Raw genomic sequence first — 26,905 nt, 5'->3', positions numbered from 1 at the left:
AGGTGCCCGACACGTTTGGCCCACAGATAGTATAGATATGGCTCACCCTGAGAGATAGCACCCCCGCCTTTTTGAAGCGGCGGGGAGTGAGCCCCCTCCTAACTCTCGCGATGTCTCCCCGGCAGAGCTCGGTAGTCAAAATACACGAGGCCTGCATTGGAAACTCGAACAATATGATTGGCCTCGCCTGCTGAGATCCTCCCGTGTGTTTTGTAACCGGTTGTCCGTGACTGGCGGGGCTCCAATGTCGACAAAATGTCCGTATACTTTTACATTTTAGCCTACAGCAGCCGCTTCCCCCGACTGTCCCGCATGCGGTCCCGAATATTAATAGAGCCGAGACCTATTGCTGCCCCGCCCTCTGCCATTATATCGGGTCTTGATGAATGTTCCATGGACTCTCTCCGCCTGCTGAAAACGGCACCAGAGAATAACTATCGACCAGTGCCTGCGCTTTAAAATACCACCTGCTTACCCTTTTGGCGCCTCCCATTGGGCAGCCGGCCTGGGCTCAATTCTCACCAGGGGCAAAGGTTAAAGGGACCCCAGGCTATTGCCAAGGAGACACAACAATGACGAGCAACCCCCGGAAGCCCTGGCTCGCATTGTAGCCCGCCTCAGGGTGCCCACGGTCGCCTGTCGGCTTTTGAAGTGGTATATCTCACGATATTGCATTTACATTGCTGCCCCAGACTTTACGCCTGGACAGGGGCAAGCCTATTCAGCCATGGCGGCAACCGAAATAGTATCGGAGACGGGTACATCTGGTCCGCTTGCGGTTCATGCTTGGGGAAGTGCGCAATGCCAGCGACTTTCACAGAAGGAGAAGGGGTATTTATACCATGGCAGTTGTTCAACGCCCCCGGTAGGGCTATCCCGGATCCCGTAACCACAGCATTTTTCTCGTCAAGCGCACACAAACTTCGTCCACCATGGTTCTCGCACAAGTCACAACCGCCCTCCTGGCCCTCGTCGGCTCCAGCGTAGCTGCTCCCGCCTCGGAAGCCCGGGCGGTGTCGGCAGGGACCAAGTACTGCGACGCCGCCTCGACCATCTGCTACTCGGAATTCACGGCCTCCAACATCGCATTCCGCGTCGCCATCCCGGACACGGCGACGGCGGCTCCCTTCCCCGTCCTGGTGCAGATCGTGGCCCCCAAGGCCACCGGCTGGGCGGCGATCGCGTGGGGCGGCCAGATGGCCAACAACCCGCTGACCGTGGCCTGGGCCAACGGCGATTCCGTCGTCGTCTCGAGCCGCCTCGCAACGTGAGTCCACTCCCACTCCCCCACCAGAAACACCCTTTGATACCCCCATAACGTGAGCTAACACTTTCCCCCTCCCATCCTCCCAGTGGCCACACCCTCCCCGGCGCCTATGACGGCGCAAGCTACACCGTCCTCCCGAGCTCCAAGTCCAACGCGACGCACTGGCAGCTCGACGCCATCTGCGACGGCTGCAGCAAGTGGGCGGCGGGCTCGCTCGACCCGGCCGGCACCGCCGTGCCGCTGGCATACGGCATGTCCAACACCGCCGTGACAGAGCCCGCCAACAACGCCAGCCGCTTCGCCATCCACACGGCCAAGGGCAAGTTCTCGTCCGACCTCAGCTCCGCCAAGGTCGCCGACTTTGACGCCCTGGTCAAGAAGCTGCAGGGCGCGGAGTAGGAGCCGGCAGCAACAGCGGCGGACGGGGAGGTCGAGGCTGATGAGTAGGGGGGGGCTGGTGCGATGAGTCCTTGCTTCGCGTTGGGTTGTTGAGGTTTTCTTGTACACATTGGATCGCTTTGAATATAGAAAAGCCTTGGTCTCGACTTTATAATACATCGAAACCGGTATGGATGGCTCTAACAAGACCGGATTCTGGGTGAAGCCGCCTATTGTGACTTCTGTTTTATGACATCATTTCTTCAAATGCAGGTTGAGCAAACAGCCTGCAAATAAATGAGTTGAATCAAAGTTGAATCAAATTGCGAGTGAATCACCCCAACTTCTCACTTGATAACATGCAGTTCAAAATGGATTATAAGAGTCCATAGAATAAGTTATCACTTTTTGTTCCACCTTTCAGAAAGCATGATCATAATGGGAGGTATTAGAGGTAATTAGGTACCAAACCTGTGGAAGAGGGAGAGCAAAACCCTCCATAGCAACGACCTAATTAGATATGTAGCATCGCAACCTCCGCTTTTCGGCGGCCGCTGTGAATGCCGTGAGAAAATAGCTCCACGAATTACGCGCCCTCATTGACGGACGACGGAATGCGTCAAGCCGCCAAGTCTGAGTCGGGGTTGGCGGGTGGAGCTGCTGACGCGCGCCTCGCAGAATCTTTCTCATCATCCAATAGTAATCAATAACACCGAGGGGTCAGATGCAGTTGGCAAAACCCCAGCTGAACTCGCGAGTGACGAGCCATGCTGTATCACATTCAGCGGTAACGTACTGCTGGTAAATCATATCCCCTCCAAACCTGCCCGATCAATAGCTTGAGTGCACCTCTTCTTCGCTGGATTGGGCCTTGCCTAAACTATCAAGATGCATCTCTCACTGCCCTCTACTCCTTTCTCAGCCCCGTCCCCAGCGGCTGAGCTGCCATGCAACGACGTCTACGTCGTTGCGTATGACTTCAAAAGTATTGGTAAGAGCCGAGACAACCAATGGGCTCCAATGCTCTCCTCTCCTCTGCCCCAGGCGCCTAACCAGGAAATAGATTCCCACACCGCCATCAAAGAGTTCCGTACCCTACTTGAAGACCTTGAGGCAGCAGGGCTCCACGCTGAGGTGAGGGCTGGATACGAGCAGACACTCTTGGTCTTTGTGAAAGCCCCGAGGGAACTGCTCGGGAACACCGTCTACAAGCTAAGGCACGTTCGAGCGAGCTGATCACCCATCCGCATCGACAAACCATGACTGATGCATTCCAGGGTCAAGGATTGGCTCTATGGTGTCACACCGAGCCATCCGGGCGGAACCAAGGACACCATCGTGGACGGCGCCTACGAGGCTGAAGATGTGCTGTCCATGTACCACCTTGTGCATTGGCCCAAGGACCTCGGCGGGGCCGGCATCTCGCCAGGCATAGGGAAATGGAAAAACGTCAGGGCCATCTTTCCCCTGCACAACCAGAGGGTTAACCAGTCGCTGCTCCGCCATCTCAGCAAGCGCGTCTTCTTGACCACCCAGGACCTCGACAGCATCCGGGATCTGTTTGGATCCAAGGTCTGCAGCCATCGTTCATAAGTCATGACATTTGGTTCCGGTTGCTAAAGGAGAATCCAGGTCGCATTCTACTTCGCCTTCATCCAGACGTATCTGGCCTTTCTTACGTTTCCCGCCGTCACTGGCCTCGTTGCATGGTTATGGCTCCCCAAGTACTCCCTGGTGTACGCAATCACGACGTGCATCTGGTGTTCTGTTTTCCTGGAATACTGGAAGATCCAAGAGGTCGACCTAAGCATCCGGTGGGGCGTCAAGGGCGTCAACAAGGTGAAGGTGAACCGGCCGCAATTCGTATACGAGAGGATCTTCGTCGACGGGAGCGGCCGCACCATCCACTACTTCCCCAAGTGGAAGCAACTCACACGCCAGCTCCTGCAGATCCCGTTTGTGGCGGTGGCAATGCTCGCCCTCGGCGTCATCCTTGCCATTGTCTTCGCCATCGAGGTCCTCATCTCCGAGACATATGCGGGGCCTTACAAGTTCTATCTGGTGAGATCCATGCCTTGGAGCCGTGACTACCTGTGGACTGCTGCTGATATGCTGCCATTAACCATAGGAGTATCTCCCCACTGTCCTGTTGGCCGTCGCCCTCCCCTCCATCAGCTCGTCCCTCGAAGACGTCGCTGATTGGTTAACCGAGTTCGAGAATCACCGGACAGCCGACTCCCACGAGATGTCGCTGGCCCAGAAGGTCTTCGTCCTCAACATCATCACCAACTACCTCCCCATCCTGCTCACCGCGTTCGTCTACGTCCCCTTCGGCGACGACATCGTCCCATGGCTGAGGGCATCCATCCAGAAGCACCTCGGGAGCCCCGCGGTCCAGAAGCTCGCGTACAAGCCCTTCACCGCGGACCACGACAAGCTCCGCAACGAGGTCATCGCCCTGACGGTGACGGGCCAGATCTGGGGCTTCTTCGAGGAGAACATCCTGCCCTACATCCGGCACAAGCTGCAGGGCTGGTACCGCGACTTCCGGCGCGCTCGGACCCACGACGGCTCCATGCTCCTGACGGTGGTGCGCGACGAGCCCGACGAGGCCGACCTCCTGGCCCGGGCCCGCGACGAGGCCACCCTGGACCAGTACAACGTACACGAGGACGTGGCCGAGATCGTCCTGCAGTTCGGCCACCTCGCCCTGTTCTCGCCCGTGTGGCCCGTCCTGGCCGCCGGCTTCCTTCTCAACAACTGGGTGGAGGTCCGCTCCGACTTTGCAAAGATCTGCATCGAGCACCGCAGGCCCGCGCCCGCCCGCGCCGACGGCATCGGGCCGTGGGTCGGCGCCCTCGAGTTCCTCGCCTGGGCCGGGAGCATCTCGACGGCCGCCATTGTGCACCTGTTTGGCGCCGAGGGGGCCGCCGCCGGCAGTGCCTGGTGGTCGCTCGCGGCGACGGTGTTCGTCAGCGAGCACGTCCTCCTCGCGGTGCGGGCGCTGGTGCGGTTCGCGCTCCGCAGCGCAGGGTCGGAGCAGATACGCCGCGAGAGGGACGTGCGCTACGCCAACCGGCGGAGACACCTCGACGAGATGGAGGCGCATAAACAGGCCGGGTTGGCGCTCAGCGTTGCCGAGAGGGAGCGCCGGAGGACGGTCCTTGCTGCTGGCGGGGAGGCGTTTTGGACTAGGCAGGCGAGGGAGGGGGCGGGTGTCGAGGTTGGGGTTGGCCTGATTGAGCGGGTTAAGCGGGCCGAGGAGAGTAGGGGGGTGGGAGGTGGGAAGGGGGTTAAGGACGAGTGATAATTAAGTGTCCCATGCCAATGATGCCAACGAGGACGTCTGCGTTGGCTTAAAGTAGGATAACAAGCATAATGGAAATCAGAGCGGATTTTTTTGGTATCCAGTCCTCAATGGGGGCAGAACTACATGTCAAACTCTGCTGTCGGATGCTGAGGCGAGGTCCTTGATGAGGTCGATTTTCACAGTCTGCTTCGTCAAGTCCCACAAAGGCGGTAATCTATAGGAGCTTGAATGCGACCAAAAAGGGATAGCCGGTGACGTCCTCTCGGTAGGCGACTTCGTTCATCGCGCTTCACGTGGCGTAGGCTTCACCCGTTTTTTTTTTTTGGTTCCAGAGGAATAGGTTACTTTCAGCTTAATAGGTAAGGTAGCTGGTTGGGGCACCAGTCCATGCATTGGTGCACAACTGTGCCAAAGGCAACATATTGACACCAAGAGGCTCGATAGATTATAGGAACAGCCTACTCGTAGAATAGATATGGAAGGGAAACTGGGAAAGCGAAGGTTGAGAGACGAAGAAAAAACGGAGTAATTATGAGCTCGAACTAGATTTTTATATGCACAAGCCGCTTCGAATGCGTGGATAGCTCCTTATGACTCAAGGCACGTAAAGTTGATGGTTTTCTTTCTTTTTCAAACCTCCACCGAGTAGCGCCTGCGCCACCCTGATTTGATTTGGTGAGTGGTGTAATAATACAGGACTCTATAGCGTTTAAGTGGTCGTATATTCTCACACTTGATATACCGGCTTCACCTGATGCTAGGGGGACCGCAGCATGAGAGGAGGGAAAGATAACTTACAGCAGATAATTTGGAAGTATCGAAAGCTGCTGATTCCCCAAGCTGGTCATGATACCTGGACGGAAGTTTTATTATCCTAAATTGTTCTGTCCCGTCTCGATTATTTCTTTTCTTGCCAGAGCTGTTGTGTGTGTCACGTTTTGATCCAAGGAGCATCGCAAAATTTCCTCTCGCTACATGTCGCTTGCCTGACGTACGTGGCCTAGGTTGGCCTGCATGTCTGCGACACCTACCTAGTTCTGTTCCACCCATCGGCCTGGCCTACGGCGTGCTTGATGTCGAAGATGTTGGCAGACTCCAACTTCATCACCTCCTGTGAATTTAACAGAAAAATGTCCCCCCCTTTATCTTCGTGGACGCTAATCCCCGGTCATCAGAATTCTTCTACTTATTCCTCCCCGAGATGAAAGGCAGGTTGCCGGGGACAACCCAGGCAACCGAGATGAGAAGGACCAGACGGTCGTGCGTGCCAAAATCCCGGGTGTGAGGGAAAGAACGAGGGAAGGTATTGGGCTACGAAGCAAGGCAGTGGGAAAGGGAGTTGGCGAAGGGGGGTGCATTTGGTTGGAAAGGGGTGAAAGGGGGTGGCTGCGTGGATACTGATCACGTGGAGCCCTGGAGGGACACAGTACCAGGCCAGCATCGCATTAACCAGCTTGCTTCAATGTAGAAAATGGACACTGGCAATACATGCATGTGTGTCGGATTGTCCTCTTAACCAAGGAAGGATGACTGTAAACACGGCTTGCTGTCGCGAGTACAACATAGTAGTCTCGATCTATCTAACAGGCACCTCTATCCAACGCAACAACGGCGACCGCAGCCAAGAACTCTCAGAATATATCCACCTTGCCGGACCCATCACCAACCGCCTTGACCCTCGAGCCAATCTCCAAGGGATTTCCCTCATGGACAACAAAGTGCAGCTCCGCCTTAGGCTCCTCGAGCCCCAGCAACTTGTACACATTCCGACCCGCCAAGTCCAGCGCCTCCCTCTCGCCGATCCTCCCGCCGCCGTTTTTGTATGCGATACCAGCAAGCAGGCCCAGGTCTCGCACAACCCAATCCTCCTCCAGCCCGATAGCAGTGACGACGCCAGCCCCCACAAGCACATCCACCGCCGTCCCATTGGTAAGCGGCGCCCCCGTCAGGGCCCTCCGCTGGTCCCACTTCATAGCGTACGACAGCATCGGTGCCAGCACCACGCCCACGCCCTCGGCCGCCAGCTCGGCCGCCAGGAGGTGCGCCTCCGCCCCGCCGATGATGACGAGCCGGATCTGCACGAATCCGGGCCACGGGTTGATGGCCTCCTCGACGGCCGCCTTGACGCGGAGCACCGCCGCGATGGTGTCGGCGCTGTGCGCCGTCACCGCGAGCGCCAGCTCGCCCTCCAGGACGCGCCTCAGGAACGCCGCCTCCGAGTAGCGGTCCGTTACCGCCTCGTCGGCCGCAGCCGCGGCCGCGGCCTCGAGCAGCTTCCGGCGCAGCGCGCCGACAGCCGCAGATAGGGTCGGGGTGCCAGTGCCGCGCTTGGCCGAGAGGTCGAGCGTGTAGTGGATGGCCGCGTCGTCGGCGAAGATGGCCTTGGTGGACGATGACGAGGGCGATGACGGCCCGCCGGCGCCCGTGGCGAAGCCAACGCTGGTGCCGTGGTGGGTGCCGCCGCCGCCGGCGGACTTGGGCGCCGAGATGGCGCGCGTCACGCCGTAGCGATGCGAGGCGTGCAGCTTCTTGGTGTCGAGGGCCAGGCCGTCGGCGCCGCGGCTGAAGACGTCGGCACTGCCGCCGTTGTCTGTGTCCCGCTCGGCGTCGATGGCGTTGAGGCCGAGGGTCGACCCGAACGCTGTGAAGGGGTGGGCGAGGTGGCCGTTCTTGAGGCGGATCACATTGCCGGAGGAAGAGTCGGAGTCGGACGCAGCTGCCAGCTCGGTGGCGCAGAGGCCCACGCAGGTGATCTTGCCGCCTGAAATGGCGACGTTGAAGGTCTTGCCGTCGGCTGCAAAGCTGTCCACGTGCATGGGAAGGAGGACCTTGGTGACGCCCGTGAAGACAACGTCGCCAGTGACAGTCACAGGGTCCTCGATGATGTTGGCGAGGTCCTCGTCAGGTACGATGACGCCCTCAAACGCCTTGTCAAGCTCAACTGGGTCCTCAAACTGTGCCGTCCCGTCAATCCACACCTGGACCGGAGCGGCGCCGACGCTGAGCGGGTCGCTATCCCACACTACGATGTCGGCGTCGAACCCTGGCTTGATCTTGCCCAGCCGCTGACCGAAGCCCAGCCTCTCGGCAGGCGCGGTCGTCACCGCGGCGAGGGCGGCGTGGTACGGGAGCCCGTACTTGTACCCCTTGGCAGCCTCGAACACGACGTGCTGGGCGTTCAGGACCGGGTTATCGCTCACGTAGATGGGGACTAGCCCGCTGTCGTAGAGGTGCTTGCCTGCGTATTCCGAGGCGATGTAGGACTCTGCCTTGTACCACATGTTATCCGCGAATAGGGCCGAAGCTGGCGGCCCGCCATAAGCGCGCTTCAGAATCTGTACTTATTTGGTGTCGCGTCAGCCCTGCACAAGTCCGTCTGTTGATTTCTCGACTCGCCCATCAACTGGGATTTATTCACTAACCTCAGGGACCAAGTATGTCTGGTGGGCGTGGTGGAATGCCCGCACAGGGAACTTGAACTCGTTGGTGTGGGCGACAAACGATTCCAGGTCCGGGATTGTGTAACAGTGCACGTTGAGATGGACCTGGCCCCTCAGCAGCGCAATCACAGATTCCCATCTGATCTCAACAGGAAGGTACCTGTCGACCCTCTCCAGTCCTAGGGCAGCAGAGTCGCACCAGTCGTCCTGTTCGCGGAGTAGGCGTGAGGCCTGCTCGAAGGCGTGGCGGAACTCCCAGCTCTCGCCGAGCCTGCTCGTCGGGCCATGCTCGCCAGGTTTTCCGTAGACCCGTGCCTGTGTAGTCAACGTCAGCCATGAGCTCGAGGGTAGATCCCAAAGTAGGGGTGGAACTTGCCGCATTTTCCCCACAAGCCATCTTGAGATAACGCCAGGCGTGGTCTGGGTCGGCTAGCATGTCGGCGATGCTCGTCTCGTTGCGGCCGTCGGCGCGGCCCACGGCGTGCTTGATGACGAACGCCTCACCGCCCATGTTGTTAGCGGACCCCGGCAGGATAAGCGACGTGGTCACGCCGCCCGATTTGATCACCTGAATCTGTCGGTCTGTCGGCTGGATGCCGTCGATAGCCTTCACATACGGCGTAATATCCGACGACATCTCGTTGGTGGCATCGTTGCCCCGCAGCTCCGGCAGCGAATCCACCCCAGCGTGGCTGTGCATGTCGATGATCCCGCTAGTGAGAGGGCGTCCTGCGGCATCGTATACCAGTGTGTCCTTTGGCAGGGTGCCCTGCAGAGCAAGATGACGGCCGACTTGCTTAATGAGGCCGTGCTCCAAGAAGACATCGGCTGTGACCCAAGAGTAGCCCTTCCCGGACCGGGCATCCTCGGGGCTGGTTCCTTCAGCGGGCTCGCCGACCCAGACGGTGGCGTTCTTGATCAGGGTTGGCTTGTGGCCGTCGATGTAGCGGGCATTCCTCTCTCGGCCGAGACCGATGGGGTCGACGGGCTTGGTGTGCAGCTTGGCGCAGGTCGCGAGGTCCTCTCGCAGCCGCTTGACTGAGAGGCCGTGGACGGTCATGTGGGAGTCCGAGTCCGGAGGGCTCGATGCGGGCGGCATCTGCCTCCATTGCGCGTAGACGATGAATGCAAGGCATGCCAGGCCGATGAAGCGCAGCCCCCGCGATCGGCGCAGGAACCCTCGTCTCCGTCGCCAATGCCCGGGCCGCACTTGCCCTTTCGGCTCCTCCGCTACCGCGCTGTACGGCGGGAGGCCAATCTTTTCGGGATCCATGTCTGCTCACTGGTATCACGGAATCATTCCTGACGGGAAGAGAGAGAGGAGGGAAAGCTGAGGATGTGCTTATATATGCACAGTGCTGGCACTAATTCCGCCAGCCAATGAGGGGTGGCCTAGCCGGATTGAGAAGGTGTGTTGGGGTGTTGCGCAAGTGCTGACGAAACCGCCGCAAACCGAGCAAAGCGCAGCATTTAAAGCAGACGGCTTTTGTCGTTGGACTTTGCTTCGTTTCGAAGGCTTAATTGAGCTGTATCTTTCTTGATACCCTTCTCCATATCCGTACCCTAGTAGTAGTTGTAAACATCTTCGAGCTGTGTTTTCGATTGTTTTGATTATGCGGGGGCGGGGGTGGATTGATCCACCTTGATCTTCAGATCTTGGGCATCCCGCGGTTGGTGATGCCCCACTATACTCATTGGTACGCATCGCAATGAGACCACTTTGCAAGGTGCCAGCAACTCAGGAGTAAGCTGGGAAAAGTGGCCAAATACAACGACCTCTGCGTCCAAAGAAACGGCGAGGGGGCTAGAGATGTGATGTCTATCTGTCTATTATTCCACAGGATTCAGCTACGATTCGACTTTTTGTTGATCAGTACATTATCGGACGTCAATCCTCACTTGGTCTGGGGCGGGTGCAGCCCGTCCGGGATCTCGAGCTTGTCCTCGTAATACGTCGGGTTCTTGTTTCCCTTCCACGTCTCACCCACGACGGGGGCGACCTTCCTGCCGGCCCGCTGGATGCACAGGTTCGGCTTGGGGTAGACGGAGCCCGCGGGTTTGCTGTTGAACACGCCCGGGTAGCTCTGGTTCCAGTACATGTCGGCCAACGGCACGGAGCCCGACCATGGCCGCACCTGGTCGCCCGTCGCGTCGGCCACCACCTGCCACACGTTGGCGCCCACGTCCCAGCGCCCCAGCGTGTGCAGGCCCCAGTTGGCCTGCACCGATGCGATCTCGCTGTAGTGGTTGTAGAAGTTGTCGTCGGTCGTCCCGGCCAGGTTCTCGGGGACGGCGTCGCCCAGCAGGATGCCCAGGATGCGGTTCTGCTTCGCGTAGCTCGAGTTCTCGTCGAACGTCACCAGCACCAGCGTGTTCTTCATGAAGCGCGTGTCGCCCAGTAGCGGCTCGAGGAAGTCGCGGGTCCAGGTCCCTGCGACGGTGACGCTGGAGTCGTGGCCGTCCGAGGTCATGTTCGGGGTGATGAACATCCACTGGGGCAGGGCGTCGTTGACCAGGTCCTCGTGGAACATGGTCAGGTTCTTGATCTTGGCGAGCCGGTCCGTCTCACGCGACACGCTGTTGTAAATGACGGCCGGGTTGTGCTTGCGCACGTAGTCGTTCTTGCCGTTCTTCTGGTTCACCCACGCGGACCCCTCGAAGCCCGAGTAGGGCTGGTCCTCCTGGTACTCGCCCCAGCTGATGCCCTTCTCCTCGAGGAGGTCGATGATGCTCGACACGTTTCTGTCGATGAAGTTGAAGTTGTCATTGTTCATGCCGAAGTAGTCGCCACCGATGGCCGCCACATAGTTGGGCTCGCTGGGATGGGTGACGGCGAAGTGGTTTGTGAGCGTGATGCCCTTCTTTCCGAGCCACGCGAGGTTTGCTACACGGTGTAAGCTTAGATGCGCAACTCAATTACGCCACCCTTTTGGCGAGTCGGTCCTGCTGGACGTGGGTGGAGGAACTCACGGTCACCGGCAGCGAGCTCGTAGTCGGTGTTCTCGAGCCAGATGATGGCAATCCTGTCAAAGGCCTTGCCCTTGACATTGCTGGTCGGGCTCAGCGTCTTGGCCGTCGCACGAGCAGCATCCACGGCAGCGGTTCCTGTGGCCGTGTACTGGGTTGACTGGCTCTGGGCGAGCACAGCGCCGGCGAAAGCCAGCAGTCCCAGAGTGTGTGCGTGCATGTTTGGCTGGGTGATGTCGAAGCCTGGGAGAAGGGCTTGGAAGGAGGGGTGGCATGGTAACTTAATATATGGTTTCGGGGCCCTATGGGAACGTCATTGACCCGGAAAGGGGTGTGGAACCACCCCAGAGATAAATCCCGGAGCGGGCCATGTGCTTCCAGAGCTTCGATGAAATGTTCATGCCGTGTTTCGAAAGCCGATTATGATTGGTCGCTTCTGTTGGGACTGTCATTCGAGCTTCAATACCAGCTGCCATAGGGTGGGGCAATCAAGCTTCATGATCGACGGATCTCGACCACCGTTTCTGTTAAGCTTTTCGAGAAACCTACCCAATCAAAATGCCCACTTGTCGAAGCTTCCCTTCCACCTGGCGATGGACAGAGGAGTGCCCCCTATGTTGTAGTGAGGTGAGGTGGTGAGACACACATTTGACGAATACCACAGCACATCACCAGATGCGGTCCCCCAAGTCAGTTGAAGCTCCAACTCCAAGCTTGACAGACAACCAAACATCATGTGCGCTCCTTCGTAGGGATTTCGTAATAAACGGAATATGACAGGCTGGTTCGGATTAGTGTCTGGGGCTCACAGGCGGGGATTCTGAGGGAAAAAAGGGTCACTACAGGCAGACTGCAGGCACGTGGGGAATTTGCTCCAACAGATTGGCACAGGCGCCACAATGCTTGTCTGGTGTTGGCATTTCTAGCTCTGTGCCTGAGCTAATGTCGCTCTCGTGTGCGCAACTTGGTAAGCACTCAAGCACCTCGATAGCCTCCTTCGCCAAGTGTTTTCCTTACCCTCGACAAGAGACACGCACGTGCTGTCGAATGATGCCTGTATGCACAAGCTTTATTGCCAATATCCTTGTTTCGCACAAGCTTTCGCCCGAGAACTGGAGAACCACGGGCTTGGGACTCGTGTAGCGGTTGGTCCGGTCCGGAAGGAGGATGCCGGGTAGAGGATACGTTTGCTTGACGAGTGCGAGTAAAAGTAATCATAGCTAGGACACTCCGGTTGGCAGTAGGCAGGCCTATAATCTTCCATCTGGTTCCACATGAGCATGAGTATTGGGACGCAAACAAGCGTCCGATTTCAAAATGCTCGTCGTTAGGCTGAAGCCAGCAAGAGAAGATGGCTGCAAGAGGGATTAGACCGAGGCAACTTGGCGGGAAGTGACAGACAAATGCAGGCCCGTCCCAAAGTGGACTGCAGAATACACACAAGGAAACGCTTGTTTCCGAGGATCCCGTTCGGAGTTGGGTAAAAAATCGAAGGCAGAATTCAAGGCGCATATATTCCACAAAGAGAAAAAGGGCCAAGAGCAGGAAACGTAGCCATGCCATGGTTTCCTCTCTCAACATGGGAGAAGAGGAGGAAAAGGCAGAGACCCTGAGATTGTGGGGAATGGATGGCAGCGCACAGACCACCTACCCGTCCGCCCCGCGAAGAGAGCCCATCAATTAACGCGCCTCAAGCTTGACGCGTTCTTGTGGTCGCAAACTTGAATCAATCCATCCAGCCAGCCAGCACAGCATAGACACAGCCTCCTCTGTAGACAGGACCGTATTCAATCACTCGACAAGATGTCCGACTTTGAAGATGAAATGGACGTGGATGTCCCCGTGTCCAAAAACATCATCTTCTCTTCCGAAACCGCAAAAGGCAAACGAAGCGCCGCCAATCTGCCCGTCGCGGCGGAGGATACCCTACCTTGGTAAATTGCCGCCGGCTTTATGTTCTCCTCAAAGGATGTGGATGACGACTGACTTGGTTCTTCCCTCGCACATAGGGTAGAGAAATACCGACCAGCTACCCTCGCCGACGTATCGGGCCACCATGACATCCTTGCAACCATCAACAAGTTCGTCGATTCCAATCGACTCCCTCATCTGCTCTTCTACGGCCCCCCGGGCACCGGCAAGACATCGACGATCCTCGCCCTTGCCCGTCGAATCTATGGCGCCGAGAACGTGCGCCAGATGGTGCTGGAACTCAACGCCTCCGACGACCGCAGCATCGACGTGGTGCGCGAACAGATCAAGACGTTTGCGTCGACGAGGCAAATCTTCACGCGGGGCGGCGCCAACAGCGGTATCGGGGGCTACAAGCTGATCATCCTAGACGAGGCCGATGCCATGACCAACACGGCGCAGATGGCGCTGCGGCGGATCATGGAGAAATACACCCCCAACACACGCTTCTGCATCATCGCCAACTACTCCCACAAGCTCAGCCCCGCGCTCCTGTCCCGGTGCACGCGCTTCCGCTTCAGCCCGTTGAAGGAGGCTGATATCCGGATACTGGTTGACAAGGTGATACAGGAGGAGAGCGTTAAGATCATGCCCGAGGCGACCGACGCACTGGTGCGCCTGAGCAAGGGCGACATGAGGAGGGCGCTCAACGTCCTACAGGCTTGCCATGCATCAAGTATGTGCCGCTAGTCCCTATATCCCCTCCCCGGACTGACAGAGAGAACAGGTACCCCTCTACAACCACCGGGGCAGCCCAAGACCCCCGAAGAGGACATTGTCCGAGAGATGATCACGACAGAGACCATATACAACTGCATCGCCGCTCCCCGGCCCGACGCGATTAAGAGGATACTCAACACCATCCTCAGCACGAGCGACGTCACGTCCTGCCTCTCGACCATCAACACGCTGAAGGTGGCAGAGGGACTCGCCCTGGCGGACATCATCACTGCCCTCTCGGAGCAGATCGTCAAGCTGGAAGTCAAACCCGAGGTTATGATATCGTGGCTCGATGGCCTTGCAACTATCGAGCATAGAGTTGCCGGCGGGGGAGGGGAAGTTGTCCAGACCGGGGCTGTGGTGGGGGTAATACGGAACGGGGTGGAGTTGATGGGTTGATGGGTTGAGGGTTGATCATCCGGCGATTGGCAATGTTTAGAAACCGGGGGCGGCCTTGCATTACAGGGGAGCAAGGAAAAGAAAAGAAGACGAGTTCGGAGACAACGCGATGTATCCCTCCAAATACCACCACAGCTGCCAAAAAAAGATCAAAGACCATCTATCCTGTTCCGACCCGCTGGAGACCAATTGGAGAAGTTGACCTCTCCTCGTGACTGCCATCCCACGGGACCATCCATCCTGCGGGAGCACAGACTGGAAGACAAGTATGGTATCTATTTCGAGACCTTGCCAATTTCGCGCCCCGGAAGAGCGGCGGGAGGCGGCTCATCGATCGAATGTGACCTTAAAGGGGGGCACGGCACCGTTCTGCCATCCAATCCACCACCCTCCGCATGCAGGAGATCATGCAGCTCTACAGGCCTGCAGACGGGCCAGACGCGCACTTTATTGTCCGAACGGCATCGTACCACCCGTTCATGAGCTGGTGCTGGATTCGAAGACGGTCTTGCTGGGTTTTGTCATATCCGCAGTTTCCCTTGGCCTTAGTCTTGTCCCGGTATGGCAGCGCAGAATTTGCAGGAAGCGACTGAGCGAGTTCAAGCCACCCAGCTCGGAAATCCCAAATGGGATTTCTTCTCCCGTGCCCTTTTTTTTTTGTTCCTAGCTCGAGCCCGTTTGGGGAACGGACTGGACAGGTTGTTCGTTCCAGCACCACCAAGCCCTTGGTTAATCAATATCTATATTTACCCGGCCGCCCACCCGACCTCGTCTCGTCAGAGCCGAGCTTGCTCTGGGATAACCCGGGCCAAGTTTGGCCTGGGCCAGGCGCTGGCATTGCCACCCAGTAAATCCCAGCCCGAGTTAATAAATAGTAAACGTACACACAGTTAGTGAACTGGCCTCACGGCACCGGATCGAAGCGACCTAGTGGCCGCCCTGAAATAAAGATCTCCAAACACCCCTCTCCCCCTACATGGCCTGCCCCCAGATCCGGCCTCATTGGACCTCGAGGCGAAGCGGCACAAAATTCCAGCGAGGACTCAATATCGGGGGCCTACTGCTGGACGTACCACCACCATGCGCTTGCCGGGCATTCTCGCCGCCGCCGCCTTCGCCATCTTCGGGCCCGCCGCCGCCGCCGCGCCGCGGCCGCCGCTACAGCCTCGCCTCGCGCCGAGGAGCATCCCGGCGTCGCATACCGTCCATGAGCGTCGCGGGCCGCGGCACACGGAGGGATGGGTGCGCAGGGAGCTGGCCGACTCGACGGCGGTGCTGCCTGTGAGGATTGGGCTCCAGCAGTCGAATCTGGACCGGGGGCATGACTTGTTGATGGATATGTAAGTTTTAAATTGGAGGGGGCCCCGCGGGGTGGGGGGGGGGAGGTTTGAGGAGGTGTTCGTTTTGCTGAGATGCGGTATGGCTGCAGATCGAGTCCGACGTCGCCTAATTATGGGAGGCATCTCACCTCCGACGAGGTGGTGCAGTTCTTTGCGCCGAAGAACGAAAGCGTCGATGCCGTTAGGGAGTGGCTTGTGTCTGCGGGGGTTCCGGCTGCGAGGATATCGCAATCGGTGAACAGGCAGGTGAGTTGTGTGTTTGGGAAACTGGTGGCGCAGGCGAAGTTTGACTATTTCTCACACATCGTGACTGCTGTTAGTGGATCCAGTTTGATGCCACTGTCCAAGAGGCTGAGGATCTGCTATTCACGACTTTTCATGTTTATGAACACGCCGAATCTGGTGTTAGGAATATTGGGTGTCGAGAGTAGGTTCCAACCATGCATCCCCCGGCCATGGAGAGATTGGAAGAGGTCGCCGTCGCTGACGAACGATTAGATACCACGTTCCCTCTGATGTCCGGGGTCATATCGATTATGTGACGCCCGGAATCAAGCTGCTGAACGCCGTCTCAAGCAGTAAGCCCCTGAAGAGGGCGAAGAGGGGGAAGTTGAGGAGGAAGCGCCAATTCGAATACGACATCGTGCATACCAACAACATAGATGCTGACCCCAGTCTGACTTCGGTTGGACCTTGCAGTTTGGACGTCACTCCCACGTGCGTTAGAAGTAGGTTCTGGACTTGCATATCCGCGGGGCCAAGTCCCATTCCCCTTCGCACAAGCTGACTGCGAGACTAGACCAGTACCAGATACCAAACGGGACGAAAGCCAGCCCAGGAAATGAGCTGGGGATCTTTCAGTCGCTTAGCCAGCATTATAACCAGCAAGATCTGGACACCTACTTTGACAATATTGCCCCGTGAGTATCCCCGTCGGGCCCGGTTCTCCATACATCCGAGACTGACACCGAGACGGCACCAGTTGGGTTCCGAACGGCTCCCATCCCGAGCTGCGTTCCATCAACGGGGCAGAAGGCCCGACCACCAACCAAGATGCCGCGGGCGAGGAAGCGGACCTGGACTTTGAGGTCGCGATGCCCCTGGTCTGGCCGCAGAAAACGGTGCTCTGGCAGACCGACGACGAATGGTACCAGCTGGACCAGACAAAGTCCACCACCAAATACCTTGGATTCTTCAACAGTACGTGTGTCCCTCCCCGGTTCCCAGTTTGCCACCTCCAAATCTTCCATCCCAGGCTCAGTAAATAACCAACACCAACCCCCCCACAGCCTTCTTCGACGCCATCGACGGCAGCTACTGCAACATGTCCGCCTTCGGCGAGCAAGGCAGGTGCACGCGGCCCTCATGCTTGGACCCAGAGTACCCGAACCCCAACGCCGACTCGGGCTACCAGTTGCCGGCCATGTGCGGCGCCCACGCGCCCACCAACGTCATCTCCATCAGCTACAGCGGCGTCGAGGCGGGCCTCCCCGCGAGCTACATGCGCCGCCAGTGCCTCGAGGTCATGAAGCTCGCCCTCCAGGGCGTCACCGTCGTGCAGTCGTCGGGCGACTACGGCGTCGGCGGGCGCAGGTACGATTCCAGGGCCGGGTGCCTGGGGCCGAATAGGGATGTCTACTCCCCGAGGATGATGAGCAATTGTCCGTATGTGCTGAGCGTGGGGGCTACGGTCCTTGTCGACGACGACGGCGGGGGCGGTAACGCGACGAAACGGGACGCGCGCTCGCCGTACAGGGAGGTGGCGCCGACCATGTTTGCGTCGGGAGGCGGTTTCTCCAATGTATTTGGCACGCCGAGCTGGCAGAAGAGACATGTCGGGAGGTATCTGTGCCGCGCCAACGTCACGCAGAGGGGCTACGTTTCCCCGGGTGACGGGCAGCTCCACGACGACGACGACAACGACGACAACGACGACAACGATGTCGGCAACGTCGTCGGGGCCCAGCCCGAGAAGGTGTTCAACAGGGCCGGGAGGGGATACCCGGACGTCGCGGCCGTGGGGGACAACTACGTCGTCCACATGCAGGGGATGACGACGCGGCTGGCGGGGACGTCGGTCGCGGTGCCGGTGTGGGCGTCGATACTGACGCTGATTAATGAGGAGAGGTTGGCTGTTGGGAAGGGCCCGGTCGGGTTTGTTCATCCGGTTTTGGTGCGTTTTCGATTCGACTCCTTGTTTTCCCCTTTTCCTCGGCCGTGACGATGTCGCACAGGACCGACGGTCTTCGCTGACCTGGCTAACTGGATCACTAGTACGACCACCCGGAGGTGTTTACCGACATCACGACGGGGTCAAACCCTGGCTGTGGCAGCGAGGGGTTCCCCGTGAAGAAGGGCTGGGACCCGGTGACTGGGCTCGGGTGAGTGAGGACATGGCTGTCTGGCTTGATGCAACATGCTAACGGGGGTCCATTAGATCGCCGATTTACCCGAAACTCTTGGAGCTATTCATGAGCCTGCCGTAATTAGTCGCGGCCTTGCCGCTTATTTTTGGTGTTAGGGTTGCCATAGACATTCTCAGATTGCCCGCTGGGCATGGTAGGAATAACCGGGCAAGCATAGTCGATCCGCGAAGGACGATTGCGGGGTGAGAGTGCACCAGGCTACGCAGGACCAGGTTCAGCCAAGGCTGGAAGTAGAGAGAGGGTGATGTTCAGACTTCGCATCTGTGTTTCCCGCCAGAAAGGGGAGGTTTTGTTGTGACAAGGCCTTCGGCAGTAACTAAGCTCAACCTGGATACGAGTTAATTATGCCAATGAAGAGCGCCAATCAAGGGGTTATCCATCTTGGTCGAAATCCGTCCCAACCTTCAGAACGAGGGGACTGTTCATTTCTCTGCATGCTGCTCGGTGAAAATGGCTGGCGCTGATTGACAAGCCTTTTGCTCTTGTCGTTAGTACCTAGAGATCTCAGCGGTGTCGGGAATCCAGGTCAGTGGAGCCTCAAGCGACTACAGAAATCCCAGTGTCGGAAATGAGTTGTTGGCAAGTGCAAAAAAGGGACAGCGGAAGCGAAGGGGAAAACGAGAGAAAAAAGAATGGAAAAAAAAGATGACTCGGATGCGGGGAGTCGAACCCCGGGCTGCTGAGAGAGTAACCACTACTGAGTAGTGAGAGTCAGCGATGTTACCGCTACACCACACCCGACTTGAATCGATTGTGATTTCCGACCAATTGTTGAGAAGCTGGTGCCGTATTTGTGTATATCAAGCATGAAGGAAACCCACTTAGTGGTGTGCGATCCACTTCTGGGATTAACTCGTCCAAGAATTAATTAGTAATTACATAGTAGGTGGTAGGTGGCTCAGTCCCATCCCCTAAACCAAATCCACTTGCACCTCTCCCTCCGCCCGGAAATCCACCTCCAAAGCCTCTCTCATCATGTCCAGAATCGCCTCCATCGGCATGACGTAGGTCCTAACCCTTCTAGCGACAACCATGCCAACAGCCGTGCCATAAACGTCGACGACGAGCGAGCCCGAGTCGCCGGGTCTCGAGAACCACCCGCCACCAGGAGCACCAAACTCGCCGAGGACGACCCACACGAGGGAATATGTAGGTATGCGACCGGTGTTGAAGATGAGAACTTTGGACATGAGTTCGTTCAGACGGCCCGAGGTCGCGCTTGTCGAGAGGCCGAATTTGTAGACCGTGATTGGGCCGCCGTGCTTGAGTTTGGAGGCGAGGGCTTCCGTGGCGTAGTACTTGGGGTGGTAATTGGGATGGCACCGGCGGAATTTCAAGGAGGGGGGCATTCCGGGATGTTTATGAAATATGAAGTCGTGCCAGATCTGTAGAGGGCAGAGACGGTGCGTTAGTTTGAATGCGTAATAACCGTGGGAGAGGCTCAATTAATTAACCCTCGTGTTCCAACTTACATTTGTGAGGGCGCTGACGTCGGTGACGCGATCAGAATCGAGCCTGATCAGAGCCCAATCAGGTGCATATTTTCTATCAGTGTCGGGCTTGAAAGGACCCGGAAGACCCGAGGAGAGAAACACCTTGCCGAGAGATCGGGAGCCTTGGTCGGCCATCATCTTGTCCACAGCAGCGATTTCCTCGTTGAATTTGGCTAGACGGGCGTTGAGGGCAGTAACAAGCATATTTTCGAGGTTTTCACGTCCAAGTTGGGTGGCAGCAACCTGGCGCATGCTTTCGGCTGTGTGGCGGCGATGCTGCAGATACGTCTCCCACAGCATTTGATCTTTCAGCGAGCGGCTTTCGATCACGACGCCATGACATGCCCTTATAGGGAAGGCGAGCTTTAGCCTTGTCCCTGTAGCAGGCGCACCCGTCAGTTACCTTAGACTTGTAACGACAACCTGCGATAAGGGTCAGAACGCACCTTTGGGCGGGTCAACAACATGGTGGCATGTGGCCGCCATGACCTCGCTCTTGTCGCCCTTTGTGATTCGCACATAGAAACCCAACGTGCCGAGACCCCCAGTGCCGGCGACGCCAATGCCGGTGCCAATAATAGGGATTTTGTTGTGGTCCATGTGCCAGGTATTGTGCAGCCGCCATAACTCATGATTATTACAATATTCGTTGTTGATGGCGGAGCTGCCATGGGTCGCGTTTCCCTGTGCGATCTCGACGGCGACGTCGCCAAGCTTGAAGCTGGGCGCGCGCCGAGTGTCAGTCACGGAGGCTCGAGAAGTGGCAGCAGAGTATGAGGGAGGGCGCAAGCAAACCTTTTCTGGAGAAGGCATCGGCAACGGTCGGCAAGATCGTCGGCTAGCTGTACCGAAAGACTGTACACCGTGATGAGGATGGTGGGGACGGGTTTGGTCCACTTGGTGGGATTCTCCCAGCCGACTCGGAAAGCGTTCACACTGTTCCATGTTAATCCGTCAAGCAGGTCGACAATCCGCTCGAGGCAGCCGCCTTTGCCGTGCCAGGCGTCCAGGATGGCGTGCCCCTTGCCGATTGGGAAGATATCCCGGCCGTTAGCCATGTCGTCGACCGACAAGAGGCAAGGCAGTTTGGGCAGCTGGGACGGGCCGCTACGCGCCAGGAGAGCCATAGAGTAGTCGCGGTAGTAGCCCATGTGGGCGCCGTCGGGGGCGGTGGTTGAGGGAGCCGGGGACGGAGCCGGGGACGGAGCAGCCATGTCGAGGTAAGCCGGGGACGGCATACCCATGTCGGTGTAAGCCAGGGACGGCATACCCATGTCGGTGTAAGCCGGGGACGGCATACCCATGTCGATGCTACCCATGTCGATGGTTTCGAGGCCAAGTGAAATTAATTTCCAACGCCGGCGAGTGCTGGTTGTAACAGAACAGAAGGAAAAGATAAGAAAGAACTACCTGTTGCCTCTCTGTCGATTATCTAGATACCTTGGGTAGGTAAGTAGGTAGGTATGGAAGTTGACAGATTCAAAGTTGACAGATTCAAAGTTGACAGATTCAAAGTTGACAGATTCAAAGTTGACAGAGTCTCCTCACTTAGGTAGGTAGGTAGGTAGGTATCTAGGTAATTGGGGTGGTATTCTGCAACGTCCACTCCGCAAGGCAGGAGCAGCCCGCTTTTCATAGTTCCTCATGCTTCATCCCCTCATCCGCCCCTTCCTCCTTCCATCCATGGGGCAGTTGTCCTGACCATGACGTCACCTTGCCATTGGTGATATCGACCAGGAAAGCTTCCACCACCTCGGGCGATATCTGCTTGGCTCCACTGTAGGGGAAGATATGGCCGTTGCTCGGGTTTTGCACCGACAATACCCTTGTCGACCCTGGCTGGTGGCCAAAGACCGCCAGAGTCTCGGGATACTCGTTGGTGTCGATGGTAGCGAAGAGCAGGTACTCGTGGTATTTCTTTGCAAGCGGCCGCATCTCCCTCGCGAAGTGGTCTCTTTCCTTGTCGCTCGAGGCGAAGTACCGAACCAAGCTCTTGCTTGACTGTTTTGGAGACAGAAAACACATTATCAGACGGGGGACTCTCGGTGGGCTAAATGCTTGCGTGCTTGGCCATTTGGATGGCGGTGACTCTTACCGACAGATATTGCAGTTCGTTCCGCCTAGTCAGCTCCGGGATCAACGGCGCTGAGCAGAGCCTGACGAAGTTCTCGAGCGACTCGACTGCACTCAGCTCGGCCGTCGACATCTGCACCTCGTCAAGGTTGTTGTAGCAGGTGATCTCCGACTGGTCCTGCGCGTCGCTCGCTACCGCGAACGAGGACCGGTCGTGGTATTGCCCCGCGAGGGCCTCGAAGCGGTCGTGGAGGTTCGTGTCACGGGGCAGCAGATGCGCGACGAAGACGACGTCGTCGATGGAGCGGAACAAAGTGATGTTCTTGCTATCCACCGTGGACATGGTGGGACGAAGCGCCCGTCGGAGATATGCGATGATCCTGGGATGGGGGATTAATCCGTTAGGCTGTTTTCTTTTCATTCAACCATAAGCATATGCCGGGTAGGTCAACACACGGTCTCGCTTTCCGAGGCCCTCTGTATCGCTCCATCGTGTCGCCTTGGTGGCGGAACAGCCGGATCGCTGGGTATGAGGCAACGTCGAGCTCCTCGCAGAGCTTCGGCACCTCGGCGCAGTCAAGGCTGGCCACATTTCTGTCCCCCTCCGCTTCTTGGATCGAGGCCCATTGATTTTCGAGGGTTTTGCTTGCGTCCCTGATTGCAGTTAGTTCCGTGGCTCCGGCGTACATGGTTGGACATTTGATCCGTACTGGGTAGGCTGAGAGTCGTAGTCTCTAGGTCAGCAAAGGTATAAATAACATCAACGTGTCTATCGTTTCAACGTGACAGACTTACGAAGATAACTTGAGGGTGGCGTCGTTCAGTTAGCTGCTACCAGGCGAGAGAAGAGACCTTAACCAGAGAGACTCACACGCTGCTAAAGTGTAGTCGTTCGATCGCAACGCTTTTCTAAATCCCGACTCGGTGGCATGGTTCCAGCCGAATGACAAGCCCGCAGCCACCACGAGCAGGAGAGTTCTTCGAGGGCGCATGTTGGGCAATATTGGTGTAATTCAAGAAAGACGGGAGAGTTGGTGAGAATGTGAAGAAGAGGTCCCATTTTACAAAAAGAACGGAAAGCACAGGTGCAGGGGTAGCTTGCAGCTCTGCAACAGGGGTGCATCATCAGGACTGCGATCAGACGGAGATCTGGGCGATCCCGAGAGAGCTTCCCCCAAAAGAAGCTTCTGCCAGGCCTTTGACCTCCGTGCGCAGACAAACACAGTTTCATATTCACCGATTCCCACCACAGTCACAGGGGGCCTAGTTGCGCAATTTCGTCATAAAACTAGAAACCGACCTCACTGGTCCGTGTTCAACTCGAGCTGCACTCCCAAGTCTTTTCGGGAATCGTTTTTTCTCTCGCGAATCCTCGTTGAGAAGTATCGCCACTGGCAGCATGCGATCCTCATTCCCCTCAGCAGTGTCCCTTGGCGGGGCAATTATTGCTCTATTAACCGGGGGGCTCGCCAGCTCCTCCCAACAGCTTCCGCTCACAAGCGATTTCGTGTGCGAGCATCCGCCTTACAAAGTCCATCTCGTGTCGAGCTCACCTCTCGTCATCTACATCACCAACTTCCTGACCGACCAAGAGCGAGCTCATTTGCAAGAGATAACGTGGGTTCATCCATTCCTCCGCAATATCACATCTAAATCAATTACCTGACCCTCTCCCCAGAAAGGACACATTCTCCCACTCAGGCGTACAGGGCTCATCCGGCGCCAAAGCCATCAACCGGGCGCGCACCTCGCAGTCGACCAACGTGCCGCGCGACACCGTGGTCCGCTGCATCGAGGAGCGCGCCCTGCTCTTCCAGGGCCTCGACACGCCGCGCACACACCTCGAGCCCCTCCAGCTCGTCAAGTACGGCCGCGGAGAGCACTTCCACTTCCACACGGACTGGTTCCCGAACCCCGAGCACGCCCGCCCCGACGCCGGCGGCAACCGCCTCTCGTCCTTCTTTGTGTACGTGCGCGTCGACCCCGGCACCACCGGCGGCGGCACGAATTTCCCGGCGGTCGACGCCCCCGCCGGCAATGGCAACGGCAGCAGCAGCAGCAGCCGCTGGTGTGAGGCCGGGTTCGTTGACTGTGACGAGCCCTGGGATGCGGGCGTCACTTTTCGACCCGTCGAGGGGAATGCCGTGTTCTGGAGGAACTTGCTCCCGGGGGGCGGAGGGGACGACAGGACGCTGCATGCTGGGTTACCTGTGACGAGTGGGGGGAAGATAGGGATGAATATCTGGACGAGGGAGGGCCCGGTGAGTGAGAAGGTGAGGGGGCCGGACGTGTGATGTGTGTCATGATGGTTGGTGGTGTTGTTATTAGTGCTGTTGGGGGGGCTATGCTGGTATCATGAACAATTTCAAGTCGGTATGTACATATAATCCGAGCCAACCTCCGAGCCCAAATCTATAACGCCGCGGAAAGTTCAGTCGTCCTCTCCATCAAGTCGAGCCTCGATCCCATTCGTTAACATGCACCCGTGAAGCTGCCCGTGTCGCGGACCTTTTCCCCGACAGTGACCACTCCGTCGCCGCAATTGTAATACTGGTTCATCCAGACAATGTCGGATTGTTGGTCAAAGACCACTAAATAGACCTGGTCAGCATCTATTTCCCATGCTCAGTCGCCATCGAGCCACCGATCTAACTCACGATATGCCCCCCTGATAAAGGTGTCCCCCAGGACATAATTCGTCGAGCCCACATCGGCCGGCTGCACGCCGAGCAGGCAGTAGCCCGGGGACTGCTCGAAGATGAAGTCCCTGTAGGAGACGTTGATGACCATCCTCCCGCGGTTGAACCCAAAGTCGACGGTGCCGTTCATGGAGCGGTACTTGCAGTCGACCGTGTAGTAGCCAAAGATGTCGATGGTGGCGCTGAACTGCGCGCCGATCACCGCGACCAGATCCTCTCGGAAGTAGCATAGCGTCGAGCCCGTGTCGATCAGCACGGGCATGGTGAAGAGGTCCCGGTTCGTGTAGATGACGGGGACGTCGGTGGGTTTGGACATGCCTACTGACGTGACATTTACCCAGTATCTGGGCAGGCGAGTAAGCACCTATGCTGGCTGTGGGTACCAGAAAAGATGAAGAAGGAGAAAAGGAAGGCAGCAAGACACGTACTGGATCCAGTTCGGATCTTGTTCTTTTATCGGTGGCCAGATGGACACCGGTTCAAGGGGGCCAGCGAACTTCCATCTATTGACACCGCCGAATATTATTTCACCTTTTTTTTTGGTTTTCAGTCAGCCGGGGACAACGACGAGAGCAATAAACAAGGCACTCACTGAAACCGTCCTGCTCTCCTCCAAGCCCCAGGCTAAATATCGGGGCGCCAATGTACTTCTGCGAGACCATGAGGTTGAGGACGCTGGGGTAGTTCAAGGCGATCGGGTAGGCGTATCCCAGGCCGAGGACTCCCGAATATGTATAGTTGCTGTCGGAAGCCACGGCGAACTGCACAGAAGGGACCTGGAACACTTTTCGAAACGAAGAGGAAAAGAAACCGCCGTGTCAGCTGGACCCATTTTTGGCCGCGGGGCTGCCTCGGCAGACTTACTGGCGATACTCATCGTGTCAGACCAGTACTGGCCCTTGACGGAGCCCGTCCCGTACGAGATGCCGAACCCCCCGCCCACGTAGCTCGCCGTCTTCGACTGCGCGGGGTAGTACATCCCGTGGCTCTGGCAGATGTCGGCATCGGCCGAGGACGAGCATTTCGGGTTCACCCATAGCTCGTACGATCCCGTGTCTACGAAGACCTTGACCTTCTGCGGCGGCGTTCCGATCTCGACTGTTCCGGGCGGAATCCGTTAGTTCTGGGTGCGAGCGAACCCAACCAAAGGGAGGAGTGGAAGGGGTCGGGGAATAAAGAGCAACCATACGCTCAATGACATAGGCAATCCCCCCTATCAAGTCCTCGAGATGCGCCCATCCCCAACCATTCGCCCGCCGCGACCGCCTCGCCCCGGGCGGCTCGTGCGGGTGCGTCCCCTTCCTGCGCCGGCCCTTCCCGTCGGCCGGCCTGAAGACGCTGCGACTCAGCGGCATGCGCAGGTACCCTGCCTGGTGGCTGTTCCCCGACCACCGGCCCCCGGGGGCATGCGCGAGCCCGTCCCGTGCCTGCTGCCGCCCGTAACCACCACCGCCGTCGCCGTGCCCTCCGTCATCCCGCACGACGGCGGATGCGGCGACGTCGGAAGACGGCGGCGGCGGCTGGCCCGGTAGCGGGGAGAGGAACGAGTGGTTGCTGCTACCGCATAGCGTCGCCCAGAGGAGGACCCAGAGCGCTATCGCTAGCATCGTCTTGCCGTTGTGGTCGTCGGGGTGCGCATCTGGACAGAGAGAGAGAAGAAGAAGAAGAAGAAAAGCGGAGCGCGGGCGGGGAGGGGTTGGAGGAGAGGAGGTTACGGTGCAAACAAAACCCGTGTTCTGGGCATCGGGCGAGAGTTATATTACGGATGGCATATTGGCCCCCACCGCCACGCGTGGGAAGATGGAATGAAGGGAAGCGGGAGTGGGGACAATATCTGGTTCCGCGAGTCCGGGATCGAGGTCTGGGAGATTGGTGTTGGGTTTGTGTTGGTGTTGGGTTTGTGGGAATGAGGAGGGAAAAGGGGGGGGAGGCGGATATGGAAATTTCAGAAGCCATCTCAGGGTCCAACTGTGCCACCCCAACCCACCTGACAGCAACTTACCCAAGATCAGCGAACGTCTAGGCCTAGATTCGCGTGGCCGCGCGCGCGTCGCTCGCCCACTTATCCGCTGATCCTCGCGACTGCCTGGTCTTTTTACCCGATACGCGGTAAGAAATTAATGAAAGCAATAAACATGAGGAATATTGGGGCTGCCGTCTAGCGGTTAAATATATACTACTCAAGCCGGCGCCGACGCCGTGGTCGGAAGATTTTGGGCTAATTACTGCCGTCTCGCAATCTGGCTTCCTGCGGGATGACGACTGCGAGATTGCATGCACGATTTGCTCCCGTAATTACAAAAGTTCCACGACAGGAAGAGGAGAAGCACACTGCTCAAAGTTAAGGGGGTGAGGTTGCCGGGTGATAATTTGGGGGCTTGCATGTGTCGTTAAAACCAACTCGGTGTTGGTAACTTATTAA

The 26,905-nt window shown here is 57.7% G+C and overlaps 11 protein-coding genes and 1 non-coding gene across 12 annotated transcripts; 5 read left to right on the top strand and 7 right to left on the bottom strand.

The window, feature by feature from the left end:
* The first annotated feature begins 577 nt into the window (after positions 1–577).
* Positions 578–1,990, top strand: QBC33DRAFT_800 (uncharacterized protein). Its single transcript, XM_060433085.1, has 2 exons — positions 578–1,267; positions 1,354–1,990. Exons 1-2 carry the CDS (start codon positions 933–935, stop codon positions 1,664–1,666), a joined length of 648 nt encoding a protein of 215 aa, XP_060288383.1. The 5' UTR covers positions 578–932; the 3' UTR covers positions 1,667–1,990.
* A 338-nt stretch (positions 1,991–2,328) lies between these two features.
* On the top strand, positions 2,329–5,748 carry QBC33DRAFT_607820 (calcium-activated chloride channel-domain-containing protein; the record flags this gene model as incomplete). The annotated part of the gene is made up of 6 exons (XM_060432344.1): positions 2,329–2,636; positions 2,709–2,862; positions 2,923–3,217; positions 3,278–3,706; positions 3,774–4,911; positions 5,717–5,748. The coding sequence occupies exons 1-6, from the start codon at positions 2,534–2,536 to the stop codon at positions 5,746–5,748; spliced, it is 2,151 nt and encodes a 716-aa protein (XP_060288382.1). The 5' UTR covers positions 2,329–2,533.
* A 669-nt stretch (positions 5,749–6,417) lies between these two features.
* QBC33DRAFT_684 (uncharacterized protein) lies at positions 6,418–9,979 on the bottom strand. The gene is made up of 3 exons (XM_060432991.1): positions 8,772–9,979; positions 8,378–8,710; positions 6,418–8,290 (listed from the first exon to the last, which is right to left on the bottom strand). Exons 1-3 carry the CDS (start codon positions 9,666–9,668, stop codon positions 6,587–6,589), a joined length of 2,934 nt encoding a protein of 977 aa, XP_060288381.1. The 5' UTR covers positions 9,669–9,979; the 3' UTR covers positions 6,418–6,586.
* Positions 9,980–11,696, bottom strand: QBC33DRAFT_683 (phosphoesterase). The gene is made up of 2 exons (XM_060432990.1): positions 11,366–11,696; positions 9,980–11,279 (listed from the first exon to the last, which is right to left on the bottom strand). Exons 1-2 carry the CDS (start codon positions 11,580–11,582, stop codon positions 10,291–10,293), a joined length of 1,206 nt encoding a protein of 401 aa, XP_060288380.1. The 5' UTR covers positions 11,583–11,696; the 3' UTR covers positions 9,980–10,290.
* A 314-nt stretch (positions 11,697–12,010) lies between these two features.
* On the bottom strand, positions 12,011–13,054 carry QBC33DRAFT_701 (uncharacterized protein). Its single transcript, XM_060433004.1, has one exon. The coding sequence runs from the start codon at positions 12,941–12,943 to the stop codon at positions 12,338–12,340; it is 606 nt and encodes a 201-aa protein (XP_060288379.1). The 5' UTR covers positions 12,944–13,054; the 3' UTR covers positions 12,011–12,337.
* A 111-nt stretch (positions 13,055–13,165) lies between these two features.
* Positions 13,166–14,452, top strand: QBC33DRAFT_442401 (P-loop containing nucleoside triphosphate hydrolase protein; the record flags this gene model as incomplete). The annotated part of the gene is made up of 3 exons (XM_060424185.1): positions 13,166–13,296; positions 13,372–14,009; positions 14,061–14,452. The coding sequence occupies 3 exons, from the start codon at positions 13,166–13,168 to the stop codon at positions 14,450–14,452; spliced, it is 1,161 nt and encodes a 386-aa protein (XP_060288378.1).
* Positions 14,453–15,532: 1,080 nt separating this feature from the next.
* On the top strand, positions 15,533–18,278 carry QBC33DRAFT_443760 (peptidase S8/S53 domain-containing protein; the record flags this gene model as incomplete). The annotated part of the gene is made up of 9 exons (XM_060424237.1): positions 15,533–15,792; positions 15,882–16,038; positions 16,113–16,219; positions 16,291–16,520; positions 16,592–16,712; positions 16,775–16,992; positions 17,082–17,965; positions 18,067–18,173; positions 18,230–18,278. 9 exons carry the CDS (start codon positions 15,533–15,535, stop codon positions 18,276–18,278), a joined length of 2,133 nt encoding a protein of 710 aa, XP_060288377.1.
* Positions 18,279–18,867: 589 nt separating this feature from the next.
* On the bottom strand, positions 18,868–18,959 carry QBC33DRAFT_t1. The gene has a single exon. It is a non-coding gene; the product is annotated as a tRNA-Glu (tRNA).
* Positions 18,960–19,073: 114 nt separating this feature from the next.
* Positions 19,074–21,444, bottom strand: QBC33DRAFT_520415 (uncharacterized protein). The gene is made up of 4 exons (XM_060426377.1): positions 20,507–21,444; positions 20,158–20,432; positions 19,691–20,088; positions 19,074–19,603 (listed from the first exon to the last, which is right to left on the bottom strand). The coding sequence occupies exons 1-4, from the start codon at positions 21,028–21,030 to the stop codon at positions 19,130–19,132; spliced, it is 1,671 nt and encodes a 556-aa protein (XP_060288376.1). The 5' UTR covers positions 21,031–21,444; the 3' UTR covers positions 19,074–19,129.
* Positions 21,344–22,776, bottom strand: QBC33DRAFT_553619 (uncharacterized protein; the record flags this gene model as incomplete). Its single annotated transcript, XM_060429430.1, has 6 exons — positions 21,344–21,712; positions 21,807–22,164; positions 22,241–22,438; positions 22,495–22,502; positions 22,580–22,587; positions 22,656–22,776. The coding sequence occupies 6 exons, from the start codon at positions 22,774–22,776 to the stop codon at positions 21,344–21,346; spliced, it is 1,062 nt and encodes a 353-aa protein (XP_060288375.1).
* Positions 22,777–23,018: 242 nt separating this feature from the next.
* On the top strand, positions 23,019–24,209 carry QBC33DRAFT_564650 (2OG-Fe(II) oxygenase superfamily protein). The gene is made up of 2 exons (XM_060430403.1): positions 23,019–23,401; positions 23,463–24,209. The coding sequence occupies exons 1-2, from the start codon at positions 23,184–23,186 to the stop codon at positions 24,076–24,078; spliced, it is 834 nt and encodes a 277-aa protein (XP_060288374.1). The 5' UTR covers positions 23,019–23,183; the 3' UTR covers positions 24,079–24,209.
* Positions 23,780–25,838, bottom strand: QBC33DRAFT_607813 (acid protease; the record flags this gene model as incomplete). The annotated part of the gene is made up of 6 exons (XM_060432343.1): positions 23,780–24,375; positions 24,442–24,827; positions 24,912–25,014; positions 25,076–25,267; positions 25,348–25,581; positions 25,673–25,838. 6 exons carry the CDS (start codon positions 25,836–25,838, stop codon positions 24,257–24,259), a joined length of 1,200 nt encoding a protein of 399 aa, XP_060288373.1. The 3' UTR covers positions 23,780–24,256.
* Positions 25,839–26,905: the final 1,067 nt, after the last annotated feature.

This window comes from Phialemonium atrogriseum (assembly GCF_030411735.1).
Source record: "Phialemonium atrogriseum strain 8032-3 unplaced genomic scaffold QBC33scaffold_1, whole genome shotgun sequence".
In the NCBI taxonomy this organism is placed as follows: domain Eukaryota; kingdom Fungi; phylum Ascomycota; class Sordariomycetes; order Cephalothecales; family Cephalothecaceae; genus Phialemonium; species Phialemonium atrogriseum.
This window is presented reverse-complemented; position numbering and strand designations above follow the sequence as displayed.